This window comes from Podarcis melisellensis, assembly GCF_964234715.1.
Source record: "Podarcis melisellensis genome assembly, chromosome: 15".
Taxonomy (NCBI): Eukaryota; Metazoa; Chordata; class Lepidosauria; order Squamata; family Lacertidae; genus Podarcis; species Podarcis melisellensis.
The window spans coordinates 30,200,713-30,221,920 of record NC_138532.1 but is presented as its reverse complement, the minus strand read 5'-3'; the positions used below and the strand labels follow the sequence as shown (position 1 = coordinate 30,221,920).

The 21,208-nt window shown below is 48.0% G+C and overlaps 1 protein-coding gene across 1 annotated transcript in view; it reads left to right on the top strand.

Moving 5' to 3' along the window:
• Window positions 1-21,208, top strand: part of TSPOAP1 (TSPO associated protein 1) — a gene marked incomplete at its 5' end in the record, with an annotated part of 50,527 nt that overhangs the window by 9,801 nt on the left and 19,518 nt on the right. The window contains 19 exons of the mRNA XM_081889523.1: window positions 817-924; window positions 1,878-2,006; window positions 2,302-2,478; window positions 3,903-4,178; window positions 7,675-7,785; window positions 8,053-8,136; window positions 8,463-8,552; window positions 8,883-9,005; window positions 10,130-10,234; window positions 10,478-10,528; window positions 11,776-11,796; window positions 12,823-13,015; window positions 13,644-13,873; window positions 14,163-14,272; window positions 15,283-15,392; window positions 15,954-16,195; window positions 17,040-17,625; window positions 19,029-19,180; window positions 20,105-20,641. Coding sequence (XP_081745649.1) covers window positions 817-924; window positions 1,878-2,006; window positions 2,302-2,478; window positions 3,903-4,178; window positions 7,675-7,785; window positions 8,053-8,136; window positions 8,463-8,552; window positions 8,883-9,005; window positions 10,130-10,234; window positions 10,478-10,528; window positions 11,776-11,796; window positions 12,823-13,015; window positions 13,644-13,873; window positions 14,163-14,272; window positions 15,283-15,392; window positions 15,954-16,195; window positions 17,040-17,625; window positions 19,029-19,180; window positions 20,105-20,641 — 3,435 coding nt within the window. The remainder of the gene's footprint in view (window positions 1-816; window positions 925-1,877; window positions 2,007-2,301; window positions 2,479-3,902; window positions 4,179-7,674; window positions 7,786-8,052; window positions 8,137-8,462; window positions 8,553-8,882; window positions 9,006-10,129; window positions 10,235-10,477; window positions 10,529-11,775; window positions 11,797-12,822; window positions 13,016-13,643; window positions 13,874-14,162; window positions 14,273-15,282; window positions 15,393-15,953; window positions 16,196-17,039; window positions 17,626-19,028; window positions 19,181-20,104; window positions 20,642-21,208) is intronic.

Here is a 21,208-nt window from a genome sequence, read left to right as displayed (position 1 = left end):
GATGGGAGTTGTAGTCCAACACGTCTGGAGAGCATTAGCTTGGAGCCAGGTGCCATACTGGAATTCATATATGTCTGTCTTGCATTCCAGCAGGGTGGATTAGTAATTCTGTGCTGTTCTCTCAGCCACTGCCCAGATTCTGATCTGCTTCTCTTCCCTTGGATTACCAACTGTCAGGTGCTTGAACTGAAGATCATTCAGTAGCCTGTTTAATAAACCTACCGTGCTAACAAGATCTGGGTGGAACCTCAAGTTTAGACAGGCAACAGCTATTTTATTATTTATGCACATATAATTTTGTAACAAGAAAAAATAAAGACAGATTTTTTGGGGGTAAACTGTTTAAAGGTCATTAGTTCAAGGAAACAGTAAATACATTTTCTTAAATAAACAATAAACTGAAAAACTGAAAAAATAAATTCTGTGTCAATCTAACATTTGACAACAGGACAGTTACTAAATGCCCTTCTGCAAAAGGTCCCCGCAATTCTAAAAGACAACACTAAAAACATTTAAAGACATATTACAGTCGCAAGAATAAGGCAGGTTCTAAAATATGTATATCATTGTCAGGTGTCAAAGTCCAGGGTCAAAAAGGTTCTCTGTCTTAGTGTGAAATGGGTGTGGCCAAAGAAAGAGGGGATGACTGAAGAAAAGGGGTGTGGTTAGAGAAAGGGGTGTGGCCAAATGAACTAGGGTGTGGCTAAAGATGTGGGTGTGGCTAAAAGAGGGGGTGTGGCTAAAAAACTGAAGCAAAAGTACATTCAAGAGATCTTTCTAAATCATGTCTGCCACACTCTCTCTCTCACTTTCCAGTGCGGTGTGAGTTACCGTTGTCTCCTGCGTCAGAACCAAGTCCTCCTTACAGCGCTGGAGGAGCTGCAGTCCCGCTGTGCCGCCCTGAAGAAGGAGAACAGCCTGCTGGTGAGGAGGCGCTTGGGAGCGGGAAACCTTCCAACGAGATCAGGCAACACCGGTCTTCCCCAACCGAGTGCCTTCCAGAGGTTGTTGGACTACAGCTCCCATCAGCCCAAGCCAGCATGGCCATGTGATGCCAAGGATGATGGGATCTCTTGTCCTAAACATCTGGGAGCCACCAGGCATGTTTAGGAGAACTTCCTCCTGGCTGGCTGGAATCCCACAGTCCAGATCTTCCTCGTTTTCTGACTTAAAATACTTTCACCCCACTTTATAGCAAGCTTTCTTCCAGTTGGGGGTCACACGTAATCTGCCAGGGGTCACCAAATGATTGTGGAATGGGCTTAAGTCCGTGGTGGGCAGGGCCAGGGCCAAAAGAAAACACCATCTATGCTCCTTAGGCTCACTCAGCTGGGAGCTGCTGCCTGTCAGTGTAGACAGTACAGTGGTATCAGGTTACAGATGCTTCAGGTTACAAACTCCGCTAACCCAGAAATAGAAGAACTTTGCTTCAGGATGAGAACAGAAATCATGCGGCGGTGGTGCGGCGGCAGCAGGAGGCCCCATTAGCTAAAGTGGTGTCTCAGCTTAAGAACAGTTTCAGGTTAAGAACAGACCACCAGAATGAATTAAGTTCATAACCCGAGGTACCCCTGTACTGGGTCAGACAATGACCTGTCACCTGACTCAGTTTAAGGCAGCTTCCTTGAACCATGAGGACTGGGATCTTAGCTCAGTGGTAGAGCATCTGCTTTTCAGGGGCTGGGAATGTCTGACACCCTGGAGAGTCTCTGCCAGACAGGGTGAATGAGCTAAACAGGCTAAGGGTCTGCAACCTCTGCTGCATGGCAGGGCCAGCCCCAGCAATTGCTGCAGAGGACTCAAAATTCGCTCCTTCCTTCCTTCCTTCCTTCCTTCCTTCCTTCCTTCCTTCCTTCCCACCCCTACCCCTCTCTCAGCACAAGAGCTGCTTCCCAGAGACTCAGGAGAAAGTGAGGCACCTGAAGAGGAAAAATGCTGAGCTGGCCGTCATCGCCAAGCGCCTGGAGGAAAGGGCACGGAAGCTCCAGGAAGCCAACCTCAAAGTAGTAAGTGCGGGAAGAAGGTGCCTTGTGGCAGACATCCCCCACCACTGGTGTAGAAAACATTGAGGTGGGCGGGCCATAGATTTAGTTTAGTAAAAGGCAGCCTCTTGTGCCCGTATCTAGAATCATAGCATGGCAGAGTGGGAAGGCACCCCAGAGGTCATCTAGCCCAACCCCATGCATTGCAGCTAAAGAATCCCCAACAGACTCCGAACCCTGCTTAAAAGCCTCGAATAAAGGAGAACCCACCACCTTCCCAGGTAGTCTGCTTCACTGTCTTGTTCTCTTTCTGCTGCAGGTCAACACCCCGGTTGCGGTGAAGGGCTCCTGTGCGGGACTCTGCAAGAAGGCCCTGGCCCGCCAGCGGGCTATGGACCTGCGCGAGCAAGCCAGTGTGCTGCTGGCAAAGGACAAGCAGATCAACGCCCTGCAGCAGGAATGCCAAGACCTGCAGGCCAAAATCACGTCGGGAAAGGTGAAGGTTCCATGCAGAGATATCTTGGGTTTGCAGAGGGGTGCGGAAAGTGTGTGCGGAAAGCAGCCTGGTGCATGGAGGCCTCCGGAAAGTTGGGCCAAAAATGGTTCAGAAAGCGGTTTCAGAACGGGGGACTTGGCAGCCCTTTGTAGAGAGATGCTGTCAGGATTGGGCTTTCTGCATACAAAAAAAGATACCCTACCCTTTCCCCAAACGTGACTTAATTCCTTTAAAAAGGCTTAATTCTGTTTGAAATGATTTTTATACAAAGTACTGAACAGCAGGCAGCAAGCGCTGTCTTTACAGTCCTTTAATTTGGAGAGGGATGCTTATCATACTGTGTGGAGTTCTGGCCGCCTCACCTCGAAAAGGATATTGGAAAAGGGCCACCCGAATGAGAAAAGGGCCATCTGAATGACCGAGGGGATGGAGTGACTCCCCTATGAAGAAAAGTTGCAGCATTTGGGACTTTTTAGTTTAGAGAAAATGGGACGCGGGTGGCGCTGTGGGTAAAACCTCAGTGCCTAGGACTTGCTGATCATAAGGTCGGCAGTTCGAATCCCCGCGGTGGGGTGAGCTCCCGTCGTTCGGTCCCAGCTCCTGCCCACCTAGCAGTTCGAAAGCACCCCTAAGGGCAAGTAGATAAATAGGGACCGCTTTATAGCGGGAAGGTAAACAGCGTTTCCGTGTGCTGCGCTGGTGCTGGCTTGCCAGAGCAGCTTTGTCACGCTGGCCACGTGACCCGGAAGTGTCTGCGGACAGCGCTGGCTCCCAGCCTCTTGAGCGAGATGGGTGCGCAACCCTAGAGTCGGTCACAACTGGCCCGTATGGGCAGGGGTACCTTTACCTTTACCTAGTTTAGAGAAAAGGCGAGTAAGAGATGACATAGAAGCTTTTTAAAATTATGCATAGCATGGAGAAAGTGGATTGAGAAAGGTTTTTCTTCCTCCCTCGTAACACTAGAACTCGTGGGCACCCAATGAAGTTGGACATGGGAAGATTCAGGACTGATAAAGTACTTCTTCATGCACTGTGTGGTTAAACTATGGAACTCCCTCCCACAGGAGGCAGGGATAGCCAGCGACCTAGACACCTTTGAAAGAGGATTAGACACATTCATGGAGGAGAGAGTTTTTATGGCTATTAGCTCCAATACCGATGCTCTGCCTCCACCGATTACCTTTTGCTGGAAACCACAGGAGGGGAGAGTTGCTCTTGTGTTTGGATCCTGGTTGCTGGTTTCCCACAATGGGCATCTGGTTGGTCACTGTGAGAACAGGAAGCCAGACTAGATGGGCCATTGGCCTGATGCAGCAATCTCTTATTATATTCCCATGTTCATTGAGGAACTGATAAACCAGCTGAGATTTCTTCAAATCTGGAAGCAACCCTATAGGTGATGGTGATGGTTTGTGTCTTCCTAGGAAGCTTCTTCTCCTTGCCTCCCCCTCCTGGACTTCCGCCACCTGCTCCGAGAGTCGCAGAAGGAGGTGCTGCGTCTACAGAGGCAGATCGCCCTGAAGAATTTCAAGGCATCCCTGGGCTCTCACAGCCAGGGGTCAGAGGACGCTTCCTTGGCATCAGTCATGGGCTTGGGGTCCCCTGCACCAGCCCTGCCGGCCTACTCAAATGGCTTTTCTTCTTCAAGGGTCTCACGGCAGCGAAATGTGCTGTCCTCTGCAGTGGAGGCAGTGAGGAAGGTAAACTGCTTATAGACTTGCACTTTAAACTTCTGTGCTTATTGTTAAGTCCAGCTCGTTATTATCACATTAGATGCAAGTGTACGTCCTTTCTGGTTTGCTTTGTAAATAAGACATTTGGCCAGGTTTCTTGCAGGGGGACATACATCAAGCATGCAATGAACGTTGGATGATTAATTAATTAAATTTGTATACCGCCCTATACCCACAGGTCTCAGGTAGTTCACAAGATAAAATCACAATGTAAAAACATATAATACATAATAAAAACAAAACAAAAACAACACAATAATCCCCCCCATCCCCAACACATTTTAAAAGGGCGTTGGATGTCAGTCAGCCCAAAGCCTGGTTAAAGAGGAACGTTTTTGCCTGGCGCCTAAAGGTGTACTGTATAATGAAGGTGCCAGCTGAACCTCTCTGAGTTTTTATGTAGTTGTGGCTTCTGCCCTGAGCTGCTAGATCCAGCGGGTGCTTTTCAACTAAGTTTTACTCAGAGCAGATGTACTGAAATTAATGAACATGACAAAGTTAGGCCCGTTAATTTCAGCAGGTGTACTCTTGAGTAAAACCGAATTGAAGGCTGCCCAGCATCAAAACAAAAGGTACCCTCATCAGGTCTCTGTCTTGCATAAATCTAAACGTGGTGATCATTATCACAACAAGAGAAGGAATTTATCATTCTTATTACAATTAATTTATTAAGCCACCGCCTCAAGGCAATTTACACACGAAACCACGAAGAACAGTTAGATTTCACCATCGCTTTGCCCTAAGATGCTATCGTGGTCGCTCGGTGTGCCTGGGAACTGTGAGACACGTGAAGCCGCTTGAAGAACGTGCGAATGCTAACAAGGGAGGGAGGTTACGTTGTGGGGTGGGGAAAGGGCTGCCAACCTCGCCTACTAGCTCCTCTGATACCCTCGGGCAGCCCTTTCCAACCCCAGCCAGGACCCGCAGGGCCGGGATGTCCCACTGCCGGCGGAGGGGTGGGAGGAAACGCGGATGCCCAGTCTCCCGCTTACAGCCTCCCGAGAGCGGCTCCTCCTCCCCCTCCCTTGGCGGCGAAGTGGTTCAGCCCAGCCGACCAACCCGCCCAGGCGAGGCCGAGCCAGCGCGGAGCTCTCCGTGGTGCTGAAATTGGGAGCAGCAGGTAGGAGCCCGGCGCTGTCCGGCCGGCCAGGCCGCAGCGCCCGCTTGGCCGAGCAGGGAGGGGAGATGGGGCTGGAAAAGGGCCCCGGAGGGAGGAGGGTGGCTGCAGCCGGCCCTCTTGGCCTTGCGGGCCGGCTCCCTGCGCAGCCGGCTCCTTCAGTGCCGTGGGACGTCATCATCGAGTCCTCTGAGCGTTTGCAGAGTGCTTCCCGCAGCCACCGGGAGGAAGCGGGAGTCAGAGAGGGGCGGTTTCCAGGCGTGGGGTGGGTGGAACAAACTTTTAATAGCGCTATGATGTTTTTATCGATATTTTAAACTGTGTTTTGTATTGAGGGCGCGGTCTGGGGGGAAAGGTAGGGCATAACCACAGCAGCAACAACACGGAAACGCACTGCAACTCCAGTTTTGCCTCCGGATTACCCTCTCCCCTGCAGCTACCAAGGGCTTTGCTCGCCTTTGACTTGCTTCTCCATCAGGTCCCTGGCAGAATCGGGGCCTTTGCTGCTCCTCCTAGCCCAGATCAGAGTTTTAGAGAAACGGCAGGGCAACCCCATTTTTTTTCATGCAGAAGGGTCTGCAGTTCAGTCCTGGCATTGCCCATTTATTTTATTTATTTAGCAGAATTTATATACATCTTGATTGTAACCAACCCGCCATGCGGTTTGCAACAGATACTAAACTGATCAATAAATATAAGTAGGTGAAAACATTTGGATAGCCATCTGTCAGGGATTATTTAGGTGTGATTATTGCATTGTGTGTGTGTGTGTGTGTTAGTCGTTACGTCCAACGCTACAATGCTATTATTTGAAAATTAATAAAATTCAACAGAACACTAGAAAGAGATCAAAACAAACATCAGCATTCTACATAACTAGATAGGCTTGCCTGAACAAAAAGTGTTCCTCCCTTCCCTCTGAATCCCTTTTCTTTTTGCATTGTGTCTTTTAGATTGTAACAACCATTGGCATTTGTAAGCTGCCCTAAGAACCTTTTTATGAATACATAAGCACATAGCTCAATTCCTTAGCCACTACACTATGCCAGTGCATAAGAGAGACTTAGCTTTATCCCTGAAAGACAAAAGTGCTCCGTTGCTGTTGTTGTTGTTGTATGTCAGAGTAGGACATGGGAGACCAGGGTTTAAATCCCCACTCAGCCTTGAGGCTCACTAGATGGTCTTGGGGCCAGTCTCTCTCTGTCTCTCTGTCTGTCTGTCTCTCACACACAAAGAACTTAATCTACCTCGCAGGGTTGTTGTGGGGATCAAAAGATGAGGACGAAAACCATGCAAGCCGCCTTGAGCTCCTTGGAGAAAAGGGTGGGGAAGAAATGTGATAAAATAAATAAATAAATTCACCTTCCACACATGACCCTGGGCAATGTGCAGAAGATAATAAAAACAGCTTTAAAGCACAGTTAGAAAAACAGAAGAAGATGAGTTTTAAACCCATGGCAGAGACTTATTCAGCCAGCTGGGAAAGCCTGCATGGAGCTATAGCAATCAAAGCTCTACTCAGTGTAGACCCCTTCGATTATTTATTTATTTATTTATTTGCAATTTCTACACCACTCATCATATAGAATACCAATGCAATGTATGTATATACACCTGAGAGTGTATACAATCCAGAAATAAATGAACCTGAGTTAGTCATGTCCATTAGTTCAATTGGTCTACACTGAGCATGGCTATAACATTAGATACAGCTCTATGGGGGGGGTTAGGTACCACTTTCAAAGAGATCCCTGATACCCACCCAACCTAACCTCAGAGGGGTGTGGACACTAAGAGCAGGATCCTGGAACAGGATCCTCTTCTCCTGTACAGCCAATCTGTTCCAGGATCCTGCTCTCAGTGTCCATACAGACTACCTAAAAGATGGTACCCCAGGGGAGTACCTTTATGTATTCATTACCTTTATATCCCACCTTTCCTCCAAGGAGCTCAAGGTGGCGTGCATTGTTCTCCCAGCTCCATTTTATCCCCATGACAACCCTGCGAGGTAGGCTAGGTTGAGAGATTGTGACTGGCTCCTGGGCTGCTGTCAGAGCAAACTGGATTTTAATTTCTGGTTCTGAATGTGTTTTGATGTCTTTGCTTTTAGCAAGTATGTTTTCATTGCTTCGTATTTTATAATGATGCTTTTAAATGTTGGAAGCTGCCTTGAACCCCACTTGGAAGAAAGGTAGACTATGAATACATTGAATAACAACCACCACCACCAGGTTCTTAGCCATGTAGAGCTTTATCTGCTAAGGGGAGCCCTTTGGCTGCAGAATGGATGGTTGCCCGTGGCCCCACTTCCCCCTTGAGTCTGGCTGAGATTTCTCTCCTTTGCAGAGGGGCCCCAGAGCCCATCCTCTGGCACAAGTGCATGATGGGTATGAAACCCTCCCTGTGAAGAAGGGGGCCGCAACTTCTCCCGACACCAAACGGCAGATCCAGCAATTGGTGGGTTCCCCTCGCTGTTACTTTGAATCTAGCTTCTAAGCAGTTGGCAAAGTATAAGAATCCCACTACTGCCACAAGAATGGTAAAAGTCAGTTGGGGGGGGGGAGTTTCTGGGAATGGGGAACAGTCAATGGGCAAGATCTTTCGGGGTTTCAAATCTCCTTGGAACTATGATGCCCTGGCATGGAATGCGTGGGGTGGTGATGGTGGATCTGGCCTAGCCAGTTTCCGCACCTCATCTCCTTTCCTCCCCCCTTTTTCCGGTAGGAGTCTGAGCTCAGAAGAAAGCGGAAACAATGTGAAAACCTTGAACATGAAGTGAGGAAGAAGCACAAGAGATGTGCAGAGCTCGTGAGTAGCATCCCGCGCCCAGAAGCACTGTCGGAGGTGCATCTCTGCCCCCATGCTAACCTCCAAGGCCGAATTTTGAGAGGCAGATCAGCCAACAGCATGCAAAGTGTTATGGATGGTGGGAATTGTAGTCCAGCAGCATATGGAGAGTTATGGATGAAGGGAGTTGTAGTACAACAACACACAGAGGGCCACACGTTTCCTATTCCTGCAATTAAATGGATTGTGTTATGCCTGCTCCTGTCCCTTGGTCACCTCTACGTGTTCCTACAGATTCCCAGTTTCTCTGTCAAAGGAGGCAAATCTTCTTCTATGTCCCTGTGCAGGAAATCCAACTGCAGGAGGTGCAAAACAATAATGTCCGGCTGTGTGAGGAGAACACTCTGCTTCATGGGCAATTGGAGTGGACAGAAAAGGTAAGTAGTGATCTCCCCCCCACCACCAATGCCTGATAACCATTGAGGGAGTGAAAGCAAGCTTGGGGGCAGCAACTGCCCCCAGCCCCAAACTGCGAACTTTCAGTGCAACTGAAATGGAAATTGATCCACAGTAAGTTCAGGGCAGACAGAAGAAATTAATTTTTCAGGCAGGGGCTTCAAGTAGGGCCTTGAAGCTGGGACAGCAGGATAATGGGGTCATAGAACTGTAGAATTAGAAGGGACATCAAGGACCATCTAGTCTGACCTCATGCAATCCAGGATGCATGTGCTTTGCTGCTGAGCAACCTTCCTTCTCTCCCTGGGCAGGTTGAATCTGAAAATGCTGACTTGAGGTTGCAGGTGGCTGTGGTGACCGAGGAACGGGATTCTGCTCTCCAAAAAACCCAGGAGCTCCAGAACAGGCTGGAGAGTCTTGGGCAGGCGCTAAAGGTTGGTCAGATCCAGGGTTGTGATTGGAAAGGGGCATCTCTTTGAGCAGCTCTCTGCCCTGAGCATCCTTGTAAGGAAGCTGGGATAACAGAGGAGGCAGATTTGGGAAACGGGTTCCTGGTTCCCAGTTCAAAAATTGGTAGGGTGTGTGTGTGTGTAGACGCCAGCTCCTTATTCTTGCTGGCTGTGCTCTGGTGTTGAAAAAGGGAGCTGGAATCAGGAATGGGGAAGTGGCTTCTGTTTCAGGGATTTGTAGCAGGGAAGTGGAATGCCCTTTTCTGCACGGTCTGAGTAAAGCCCTATACAGCTTAGGCCCAGGCTATTTGAAGGACCACATTATCCCTTACAAACCTGTTTGGGCTCTGCAATCTGCAGGGGAGGGCCTTCTCTCAGTCCCACCACCTTCACAGGCATACTTGGGGGAGGACCTTTTTGCTGCTTCCAAGCTTTCAAACTCCACCCTTGAGAAGCCAGACTGTGTCCCTCCTTGCTGTCCTTCTGCTGGCAGATGAAGATCATTTTATTCCAACAGCCCCTTGGGAACTGACTGGTGTGTGTTTGTAATAGCGCTGTGCTGTTTTTAACATCTGTATTCAAATAGATGTTTTAAATATTGCTCTATATTGGCTAACTAATTAGTTGGAGAAGCAAAGGAACCAGGTTTGCCCCTTTGCTCTCAGGGGATACATCCAAGGGGACCCCTCAAATCCCAGAGAGAAGTGTGAGAGGAGGAGCAGGAAGTTGTAAACAGGATGCAGCCTAAAATGTATCACTCCAGACATCAAAGAAATAGAAGTCAGCGTAGAGATAAACGTACAGGGAAGTCTGCACAGTTGGAGGTCTCTTACTCCCTGTTTTAATCCCATGCAGACCTTCTAAGCAAACAGAAACTGTACTGTAAGTGAAACCACGTTTTTTTTTATTAAAAAGATACTCTTTTCCCTCCATGGGCCAAAATACGTTTTTCTTTTGTCTGGATGGCATGGGCTGCCTCTCAATTGTCAGAAGCTGCTATACTCCCCTTCTTGAGAAGAGGGTCCCCATAGCCCGGAAGGAAAACCCTGAGGTGCTTGCAGGGACCATCATCACTCAGCTCTGCTCTCATGCACTTCTGGTTTCCCTAGCACATGAGAGATGTTGCGGAACGAAGGCAGCAGCTGGAACAGGAGCATGAGAGGGCCCTGCAGGCCTTGCAGAAGAAACAGGAGGAAGTCAGGCAACTGCAGCAGGTGAGAGATCCACCAGGGAGACCGCTTGCATCCTTCTCTTCTTGGTTAGTGCACCCTTGAGAGAGCTCTTCCATGCACTAGTAACCTCCTGATTAAAGCAGGGGTGGCTAAACTATGGTCTTCTACTTCCATAATTCCCTGGTGGTTGGTCATGCTGTCTGACAGGTGTGTTAGGCACCCAAGACCTCAAGAAATAGGATTGGTGACCCCTAAACCTCTTTTTTCTTCTTCTCTTGCCTTCAGGCCCAGGCTGAAGCAAGGAAGGAGCACGAAGGAGCCGTCCAGCTCTTGGAGGTAAAGCAGGGAGAAAATCAAGGAAGACAGAGCGAAGGCATGCATTTTAAGTGCATGTCTTGCCCTCTAAAAGACCCCTGGGAACTGTAGTTTGCTAAGGGTGCTGGGAATTGAAACTTTGTGGAATGATAAGCCACGGTTCCCAGGATTCTTCAGGGGGAAACCCGTGGGCTTGAAATGGACTGGCTGTCAGCAGCCGGGAAAACAGTCAATTGTGTGGTTTTGTTTATTAAATGGATTTTTCAGCAGAGCTGATGTGCTGCATGATTTCATAGAACCATAGAATTGTAGGGATGGAAGGAATTGTAGAGTTGCCTTGGAAAAGCAGTTCTTGGGAAACACCATTAAGGGAGAGTTTCTGTCGAACTTGGCTTCCTATTGGGGCATCTGGTTGGCCAATGTGAGGACATGCATGTTATGGAGAAAGGTTCCCTCCCCCCCCCATCTCATAATGGTAGAATGGTGGGCATACAATGAAAGAGGCAGTTATGGCCACCAACTTTATTGGCTTTAAAAGAGGACCAGACAGATTCATGGAGGAGGAGAAACTTCTCAATGGCTGCTAGTCATGATGGCTCTGCTCTGGCTCCATGGGTGAAGGTGGCAATGCTTCCTCTGAACACCAGCTGCTGGAAATCTCAGGAGGGGAGAAGGCTCTTGCCCACAGGCCCTGCTTGAGGGCTTCCTCAAAGAGGAATCTGGTTGGCCACTGTGAGAGCAGGATGCTGGACTTGATTGCCCATGGGCTTCATCCGGCAGGCTCTTCTGATGGTCTTATGGAACTCCCTCCTACTGGAGGCAGTAATGCCTACCAACTTGGATGGCTTTAAAAGAGGATCAGACAAATTTATGGAGGAAGAGAAGGCTATTGATGTCTACTAGCAACGAGGGCTATGATCCTGAATACCAGTTGCTGGAAACCACAAGAGGGGAGAGAGCTCTTGTGCTTGGGTCCTGTTTGCAGGTTTCCCACAGGCACCTGGTCAGTCACTGTGAGAACAGGATGCTGGGCTAGATGGGCCCCCTGTTGCCTGATACAGCAAGTTCTTATTAAGTTCTTAACAGGATGCTGGCCTAGATGAGCCTTTGGCCTGATCCAGCTGCAGCACCCTTGTGTTCATTCTCACACCTGTTTCCTAGCCATTTCTCTGAAATTTAGATTCCGCATCAGGATTATTGTTTCAGGAAGATGCCTGGGTGCAGTTAATCACTTTTCCTCTGCTCATTTCCTTCTTCTTTCCTGACAGAATTCCTTGGATTGCATGCAGGTATTGCTGATCTCACCGTGTTTAGGAAAATGTCCTTCCCAACCAAACCTGGACTGCTTCCCAGAAGGAGTTTGGAATGGAGAAATACCAGATATCAACCAATTTTAGACTGGGGTGGGGAGACAGCCAGAGAAGAACAGAAGGGAATTCAGGGTTTATTGGTCTCCCCATTCCAAATGAGCAGCTGTGCTCATCCTGCAAAACAAGAGCAAGCTTTCAGGCCCCAAGTTAAACAGCCAGAGGTTATATAGTTATAGAATTGTAGAGAGTCATCTAGTCCAGCTCCCTGCAATGTAAGAACCACTGCTAAATATACACACAAGCCCTTGGTGACACAGCAATAAATGTGGGTGTTGGGGAGAGAGAAGGAATTTTGCCTTCTAGGGAAATTGGCTGGTGGTTTTGGAGCTTCCCCTCTGCAATTATGATGACATGCAAATTGGCTCACTTACTTAAGTGCCCTAAATTTCTCGCTGATGCAGTCTTCCCTTGGCCAGGCACCTCTTACTGGGAATGTGTTGCTTGCTCTTGATCTTTGTGGCATTTGCTGTGCTGGCAAATAGAAGTGTGCTGTGGATGTTGTTATGTGTGCAAGGATCTGGGCACGTGATGACACCAGTCCACTTTCCCCTCTGGTGGCTTGTTTGGTTGTAGCTGCACTAGTCCTAACAGAGCCATCCCTACCCTTAGGCAGGTTGAAGCAGCTGCCACAGGCTGGAGATGCTGAGGTTGGGGGGTGGTCAGGTGCTGAAGGGCAGACATCATGCCTAATTGGCTGCTCTCACTCAACAGCCTTGTTTTGCTGTGGGGATGGGAAGCGATGTCTCAGTGGGGCATCCAGCTCGAGAGGCAGTCTACCAGATTCCGTAGGAGTCACCATGGACTGATCCATCAAATTCCCTCTGACATTCTTCTGGAATCAAAGGATCATAGAATCGTAGAGTTGGAAGGTGCCCATTAGGTCATTTGTCCAATGCAGGAATCACAGCCAAGTTATCCCTCTTCCTTATCTTTCCCCCACCCCAGGCCCGCGTGAGAGAGCTGGAGGAACAGTGCCATAGCCACACGGAGCAGTTTAATTTCCTCTCTCAAGAGCTCAAGCAGTTTCGCCTCCAAACTGAGAAAATCGGTCTTCCGCCCTCCTCCCAGGTGACGTCCGAGGTCACCCTCACCACTTGCCAGACTTCTCTGCAGCTCCTGGAGGGACTGAAGGAGAAAGGTGACTATGGAGAAGGAGGAAGCCCTCTCTTTGCTTTCATTTGTGCCATTAGAATAATCCAGATGCCATGGTGTTCCCAGATTCAGTAACTGTAGAGTATGATTTGCTTCTTTAGAGTATGAGAGCCAGTGTGGTGTAGTGGTTAAGAACGGTGGACTCGTAATCTGGGGAACCGGGTTCGCATCTCCGCTCCTCCACATGCAGCTGCTGGGTGACCTTGGGCTAGTCACACTTCTTTGAAGTCTCTCAGCCCCACTCACCTCACAGAGTGTTTGTTGTGGGTGAGGAAGGGAAAGGAGATTGTTAGCCGCTTTGAGACTCCTTAGGGTAGTGATAAAGCAGGGTATCAAATCCAAACTCCTCCTCCTCTTCTCCTTTGGTGGTGGCAGAGAATGCAGTACCAAACATGCAATATAACAATCCAATTAGAACAACACAGTAATTAAAACAGGGGACTGGAGGTAAATCTGAGTCAAACCTGTTGCCTGTGGTGGGCTTTGAAGTGCAGCATTGTGGCTCTCTTGGCTGTCATTCAAGCTCCCCAGTTCCAGAATGTTCCATTGTCCCTGCACCCACCACTTTGCTTGGCATCTCTGCCTGGCATAATGTATATACTGTTCGGTTTCAGATCCAGAAATTGCCACCATCTCTCCCCGGTGCAGCCAGAAAGCTCAAGATGGAGGGCTGGAAGGAATCTCCCGCCTTGCTGAGCCTGTGGTGCCCGCTGTGGTCAGAAGCCCAGGTGCAAATACCCCTCCGCTTGCCTCGAAGAAAATGGTCAGGAAACTGGAGTCCCAGTCCAGCTCCTCAAGATCTGAGTCCATGCAGAACAGCCCCAAATCCTGCCCTACTCCTGAGGTTAGTCCTGGGCTAGGCTGCTTCTTCTTTTCTTTTCTTTTTAAGCAGGCACCCAAAAGAGTACAGTGAAGGCAGACTGCCTGGTGTCAATAGGCAGGGAGTTCCAAGGTGTAGGTCCTGCCACACTAGAAGTTCAAGTTCTTTCAAATGTGGAAACAGGTATTATGTGGCAGCCATAACAGGGCTTCAAATGGAGACCAGAATTGGTGACTGGGTTCAGATGGACTAGCTCCTTTGCTCTGTCCTTCCCACAGCAGAGGTGGTCACGGTCTTCTGTCGTTTTTATTAGGTGGACACAGCCAGTGAAATGGAAGAGCTGGATATCGACACGATCTCACTAATCCCAGAACCAGAGAACCAGGGTCCAGTGAAACTCCGAGTCTTCTTAGCTCGTTACAGGTAGGGTCTCCATGTTGGTGGGAATGAGGAGGCTTGGGTTCTGAATTCGCTTCTCTCACATTCTTAAGGTCACTGAGGTCTGCCACAATTTAAGGCAGGGTGGAGCTATTCCAAACAGCTGTGTGGCTTTTGCCTCATAAGAAAACAACATACCTTCTGACACAACAAAGGAAAAACTATGACGCCATCTTCTGGGACTCCATCTTCCCATTTTTTCTTGCAAGAGGACGGCGGCCATTTTGGTCGCTGTGATCTCATGCAGTTTCACGCTGTGATTCCTCCCCCAAATAAGCACTTTGTTGGGGCATGGAGCCCAAAAACACATGCTTTGGGGTTCCACATGAGGTCGTGGCTCAGGGAGAAGTTTTTTTTTGTGTGTGTGTGTGGGGGGGAAATCATGGCATGAAATTGCATGAGATCACATTGCCCAAAATGGCCACTGTCCTCTCGCAAGAAAAAATGGGATGTCCCAGTTTTTCTGGGACACTTGTGGTGTATGACATAAGAAAAGCCCTGCTGGACCTGACCAATGGCCCACCTAGTCCAGCATCCTGTTCTCACAGTGGCCAACCAGATGCATTTAATGGGAACATAAGAAGAGCCTGCTGGATGAAGCCAATGGCCCATCATGCTCCCACAGTGGTACGAGCAGGACAGCAACTCTTCCCACTTGTGGCTCCCAGTAACTACACTCAGAGTCATAATATATGTGGTTCATAGCTATTGATAGCCTCAAGACTTGATTCCTGCAATGCAGTCTGTGTGGGGCTACCTTTGGGGCCTGGTCTGGAAGCTCCAGCTGCTGCAAAATGCTGTGGCTAGACTGTTGATAGGGTTAGACTATCACCAGAGGGTTAGACTATCACCAGTGTACAGCAGTGAGACTTCAGAGCTTGTGCTGGCTGCCTATACATCCAGTGTCTTGCTGACTTCCAAGACAGCACTGTCAGCTGCCTAGCGTCACTCTTGACTTTTCCGTGTAAATACAATTCCTGTTGTTCCCATTTCAGCTACAATCCATTTGCCGGCCCCAACGAGAACCCTGAAGCAGAACTCCCGCTGACGGCCGGTGAGTACATTTACGTCTACGGAGAAATGGACGAAGATGGCTTCTTTGAAGGTACGACTTCATCGTCTTATGAAGATTATTTGTAATGTTCTTGCTTATTGAAATAATTTTTGGTGGGGAGTCCAAGAATTCTGGGGAGCAAGCAGTGCCAACCCAAAGAACAGAAGATTTTCGCATCATTACCACCAGCAGCATCCTCATTTGCATAGTTAAAACCATGCTGTTCGGCATATTGCTAATTACTGCGGTGTTTTCTTTTTTCAAATATGTAGAAGTATTTGTTAAACCTCAACAATATTTTGCTGTGCTCACGTTCCATGTATGTGCTGCTGCTGCACAATACATTTTCCTGTCCTTTTTTCGGGTATCTTCTCTCCCTCTCTTCTTTCTTTCTCATTTCCCCTTCTGTACATGTTTTAAAACTCTAATAACTATTATATGGGGGGACGTGGACACAGTGCTGGAGACACAGCACCAAGAGATTTACAGAGTGTCAAAAATATAACGATGGCAGTCATATATATAAAAACGCATCAAAGCACACACAACAAAATTAAGCATCATTTCTACCGGTATCCTGTCCCTTCATCACCTCTTGACCTTCACTTCCAGGGGAGCTGATGGATGGGCGGAGAGGCCTGGTCCCCTCCAACTTCGTAGAGCGAGTTTCAGACGAGGACCTTGTGACGTTCCTGCCTCAGGAGCTCCACGATCTCTCCCAGAGCTCCCCTCTGGAAAGGAGCTCCCTCAGCACTAGCCTCAGCAGCACGGAAAGGAGCGACTGCTCCACCGAGGAGCTCAGCGCCAGTACAGCACCCTCCAGGCTGGAAGAGGACGAGGGAGCCATACCCACGGTAGTGCCCCCTCCCTTCAACATTAAATTGAATTTTTTGTTGCATACAGAAGCGTGTAGGCCCCAATGAAACAGGCAAGCGAGAGGGGGAAAGAAAAATAAAAGCAATACAGGGAAATGAAATAAGAACAGCAAACCAGTATACCAATCATGCTTCACTGAGGTGGTATTTAAATTATTATTATAATCAGTGCTGTTTTTCTAGAAAAAATAGGTGCCGGAGCTCATCACGAACTTCTCCCTTGTTCTCTTAGAATGGTGTTGGAGCTGAGCTCTGAAAAAAAAGCCCCGATTATAATATTTATTTATATCCTGTCATTCTCCCCAGTCGGGGACTCAGGTGGCTTACGATACAATAATCTTTATTGTCATTGTCCCATACAGAACAACAAAATTGAAAAAGTCTACATCAGACATTCAAAACCAACAAGCCTGCTATCCCGGCTATCCCAGTCTGGTTAGCCCCCTAAAAACTCTGATACCCCGTAATTAAATACAATATACTCCCATAGAGACTACCTTATACTGCGTTTAAAGTCAAAATCGCATTTGGATAGAAACTGTTTCTCAGACGGCTAGTCCTAGTCTTAATATCCCTGTACCTTCTTCCAAAACACAGATAAAACAGAGCAAAAAAATAGAAAAGGCAATAAATGAAATGTAATTAAACAGGAATAGAATTAAAATGATATCTGTGTGATATTTATATGTGGTGGAGGGGTCAAAAGAGAAGATCGCCCAAGAAGGGTTCGGGAAGCAAGTTTTGTCGAGTCACATTTGAGATCAAAGAAAATACCCAGGGCCAAAATGGGTTTAACCACCTTGCACTCCCACCACATGTGCAGGAACGAGCCTCGCTAGTAGTGCCTTACCCCAGGAAGGTGACCCTCATCAAGCAGTTTGGCAGCAGCCTCTTGGTGGGATGGGAGCCTCCCCTGCCCACCCCTGGCTCCTCGGAGATCCAGAGCTACAACCTCTACGTGGATTCCGAGCTGCGGCAAACCGTGAAGGCCGGATCGCAGACGAAGGCTGTCGTCGAGAGGCTGGACTTGAAAACGAGAACCTACCGCCTCTCCGTGCAAAGCGTCTCGGAGGCTGGGAGCTCTGACCGGCTGCGGTGCACTTTCCTTGCTGGGGGCGGGTTTGCCGTGGCCCCCACCCAGCTCAGGGTGCGGAGCGTAGCGGCCACCTCAGCGCAGATCTCTTGGGTGCCCAGCAACAGCAACTTCCCACACACCGTGTACCTTAACGGGGAGGAGCACGAGGCCGCCAAGGCGGGAGTCTACTGGTACACCTTCCGGAACTTGAACCCGAGCACTTCCTACGTGGCCACAGTGGAAGTCCAGCCGCAGCAGGCGCTGGGGGAACCAGCCCCGGAGAAGCAGGATCAGACGCTTTCCGCAGAGGTCCGGTTCACAACGGCATCAGCAGGTGAGTCTCAGTCAAGAAAAAGCGTCTTCACGCGGCACAGAACATAGATAAAGAATGGAACTCCCTGTTGCAGGAGGCAGTGATGGCTGCCAACTTGGGTGGCTTTCAAAAAGGGTTAGAGAAATTCATGGAGAAGAAGAAGGCTGCCTAAGGCTGCTAGCTATGATGCCTATACTTTGGAATTCCCTGCCTATTAATTATCAGGCAGGTGCCTTTCCTGTACAGTGGTACCTTGGGTTACATACGCTTCAGGTTACATATGCTTCAGGTTACAGACTCCGCTAACCCGGAAATAGTACCTCGGGTTAAGAACTTTGCTTCAGGATGAGAACAGAAATCATGGCGCGGCAGCAGCGGGAGGCTCCATTAGCTAAAGTGGTACCTCAAGTTAAGAACAGTTTCAGGTTAAGAACGGACCTCTGGAATGAATTAAGTACGTACTTAACCCGAGGTACCACTGTACTTTTTTTTTGGGTGCTTGCTTGCTAAAAACATTTTTGTTTAGGCAAGCCTGTCCAGATATCTTGAATGCTGATTTGTTTTTAAATCTGTTTTCAGCTTCCTGCTGATTTTAAATTATTATTATTAAATTATTAATTTCTTTACTTATTACAACATTATTTATACTGCCCATCAACAAAGTCCTCTGGGACATTTTAAACAAAAAGATGTGAATCACTAGAATACGACGTCGCAATCCCTTTTAAAAATATATAATTGATGTTTTAAACTTTTGAAAGTTTTAAATTGTTGTTAATGGTTTTTATGGATAATTTTATTGTTTTACCTTTTTTTGTAAATAGCTTTGAGGGTTTTAACAATCAAGTGGGATATAAATTTAATGAAATAAACAAAAGGGGGGAAATGAAATTAAAGAGTCAGGATAAAAGCTGTTGAATATTAGCGTTCATTGGTTATCAGTTAAGAGTTCCTGAACTGCGAAGCTTTGTGATGAGGGTCGCCTTCATTGGCTCCATTGTCTATGTAACAAAGGAATGCCAAATCATATAAAAAGTGCCTAGAAGTTTGAGTCCTTGTTGAAATCTCAAATTATGATGCATTTTCTCCGTTATAGCTATATTCTAGAGTGGGTGGTACCAATTGTCCAGGATAAGATTCTGACTGTTTGAGCTGCTACAACCATGTGTAACTTGCCAGCAGCTATTCGCCTTGTTTTTATGACGTTAAGCCACACAAAAAATTTAACCAAGAGCAGAAGACTAGACATTGCAAATGGCTGTGGGCTGCTGCTCTGAACGTGTGCCCTCTTTGCCTTCTGAACAGCACAGATTCCCCTGTGGTGTCACCAGTGCAGTGAATTTTGCCGCTTCTCCAGCAGCGTGCACAGGGCAAGCTCCAGAGAGTAAACAGAGTGCAATTCATTTGAAACTAATCCCTTACAGGGTCTCCAGATGCTCCCCTGGATGTCCGAGTGGAGGCTGGTCCCAGCCCTGGGATTCTGGTGATCAGCTGGCTGCCTGTCACCATTGACGCAGAAGGGTCGTCCAATGGTGTGCGAGTCACTGGCTACGCTGTGTATGCAGATGGGCAAAAGGTACCCGCTTTGCGTTGGACGCAGAAGAAATGCACTGGGCAGCATATTATATTATATTATATTATATTATATTATATTATATTATATTATATTATATTATATTATATTATATTATATTATTATTATATTAATTACTTATTTATACCCCACCCATCTGGCTGGGTTTCCCCAGCCACTCTGGGCGGCTTCCAACAGGAGATTAAAAATGCATTAAAACAGAAGCATTGCTTTGTTGAAATTGTCGTTGTTATGCTTGGGTATCCAGCTTTAGTCATACTCAAAGTAGACCTGTCGAAATCCACACACTGTCACCCATTGTTAGCTCCCGAGGCAGGATGGGATTTAAATTCAACAAGTAATGATCTAACTTTATATACAATTCATTTTTATTAAGTGTTGGTCTCGACCTATAAAGTTACTTGGTCTCCATTTGTTGAATTTGTTTTGTGACAGCAAGGAGCAGGCCTTCCCCCAGATCTTCAACATTCATTATGGGCTGGTATTATACCTTTTAAAAAAAAGACCTTTAGCCTAAAAAACTATAAATTACTTTCTTCGGTTTTCCAGATTGCTATTTCTACAGCTTACCTGTTTTTGTGTAATTCCAGGACTGAGTTCACTGTCAACTTTTGTTTTGTATGATGTGTTCTTCATTGTGTGTTTCTGATGAATTTTTTCTGGGAAAAATTCATTAAAAATAAACTAAAAAAGGAAATAAATGCTGTTTTTAATGCATGTATGTGTTTATCATTGGCTTAAAACATTGTAAGTTACTCTGGGTTGCCATGACAAAATAAGCATTTAATATAAGTAATAATAATCATAACAATGATTTTAAATCACCTTAAATCATGGGTCACCAATAACAAATTTGGTGTTGGATTTGCTTCTTTTGCCTGTCCCCCTGGTGACCCCTTTCTGCAGGTGATGGAAGTGACCTCTCCGACAGCTGGCAGCGTCCTGGCTGAGATCTCTCAGCTCCAGATCCTGCAGGTCTGCCAGGAAGTCTCCGTAAGAACTGTGTCCCTTTACGGCGAGTCAGTGGATTCGGTGCCTGCTCAGATCCCCTTGGCTCTGTTGGGAGACGCCACCAGCTGTTCCTCTCCGCTGGAGTTTGGCGGTCCTGCCGCTCAGCTTCCGGGCAGGGAGGGGCGGGACGTCCTCGCCACCCAGACCTCCCAGGCATGCGGGACGGAGGACACCCCTGCAGCCGCTGCTGCCGATTCCTTTGCCAAATCCACCTCCCAGCCTAGCGTCAGCAGAAAGAAGTCTGGGAGCACCTTGCTGGCGGAGACCTCCCCCAATGGGTCCACCTCTCCCACCGGGGCTGCCTTGACACATGTGCCGCAGGGCTCACCTCCAGAAATGGGTCCTCTACCTAGAGGCGAAGGGAATGCTTTTGTGCCAGTGACTGAGGGCAATCCAGCCGTGCTCAGGAAGGAATCTGAAGAGGGCGACCAGGTCAGTGTGGGGCCTTTCTTTTTGTGGAGGCCAGGGAAAGGAGGCGAGGCTACAGAAGGGACTGTATCTAGGGCAACAGTGTGGGGCAGTGTAAGGGCAGGCTCCTTTTGTCAGGGAAACTTTTGGGGGCCGCATACCAGTGGTGGGCAAGACTCAAAGACAAAACTGTGCAGGGCAGTGAATGTAACTCTCACCTTAGTATTTTCTGTGGGAAGAAGGTTGGAGTTTGGACAGGGGGGCGAACTGGATTTGGATTTTCCTTCACCCATGAAGGAAATGGGGTAGCCTTGGGCCAGTCATAGAATCACAGAATTGTAGAGTCAGAGGGGAACCTGAGGGTCATCTAGTCCACACCCCCCCCCCCGCCATGCAGGAATCTCAACTAAAGCATCCATGGCAGTCACTCTTTCTTACTCTACAAGTACCTTGCAGGGTTGCTGTGAAGATTATGTGGGACCTTGAGCTTCATGGCAGAAGTGGGGTGTAGCATGATACATGACGCGTGAAAAGGAAGCACTTCACACAGCACAAAGTTGAACTATGGAACTCCCTCCCACAGGAAGCCAC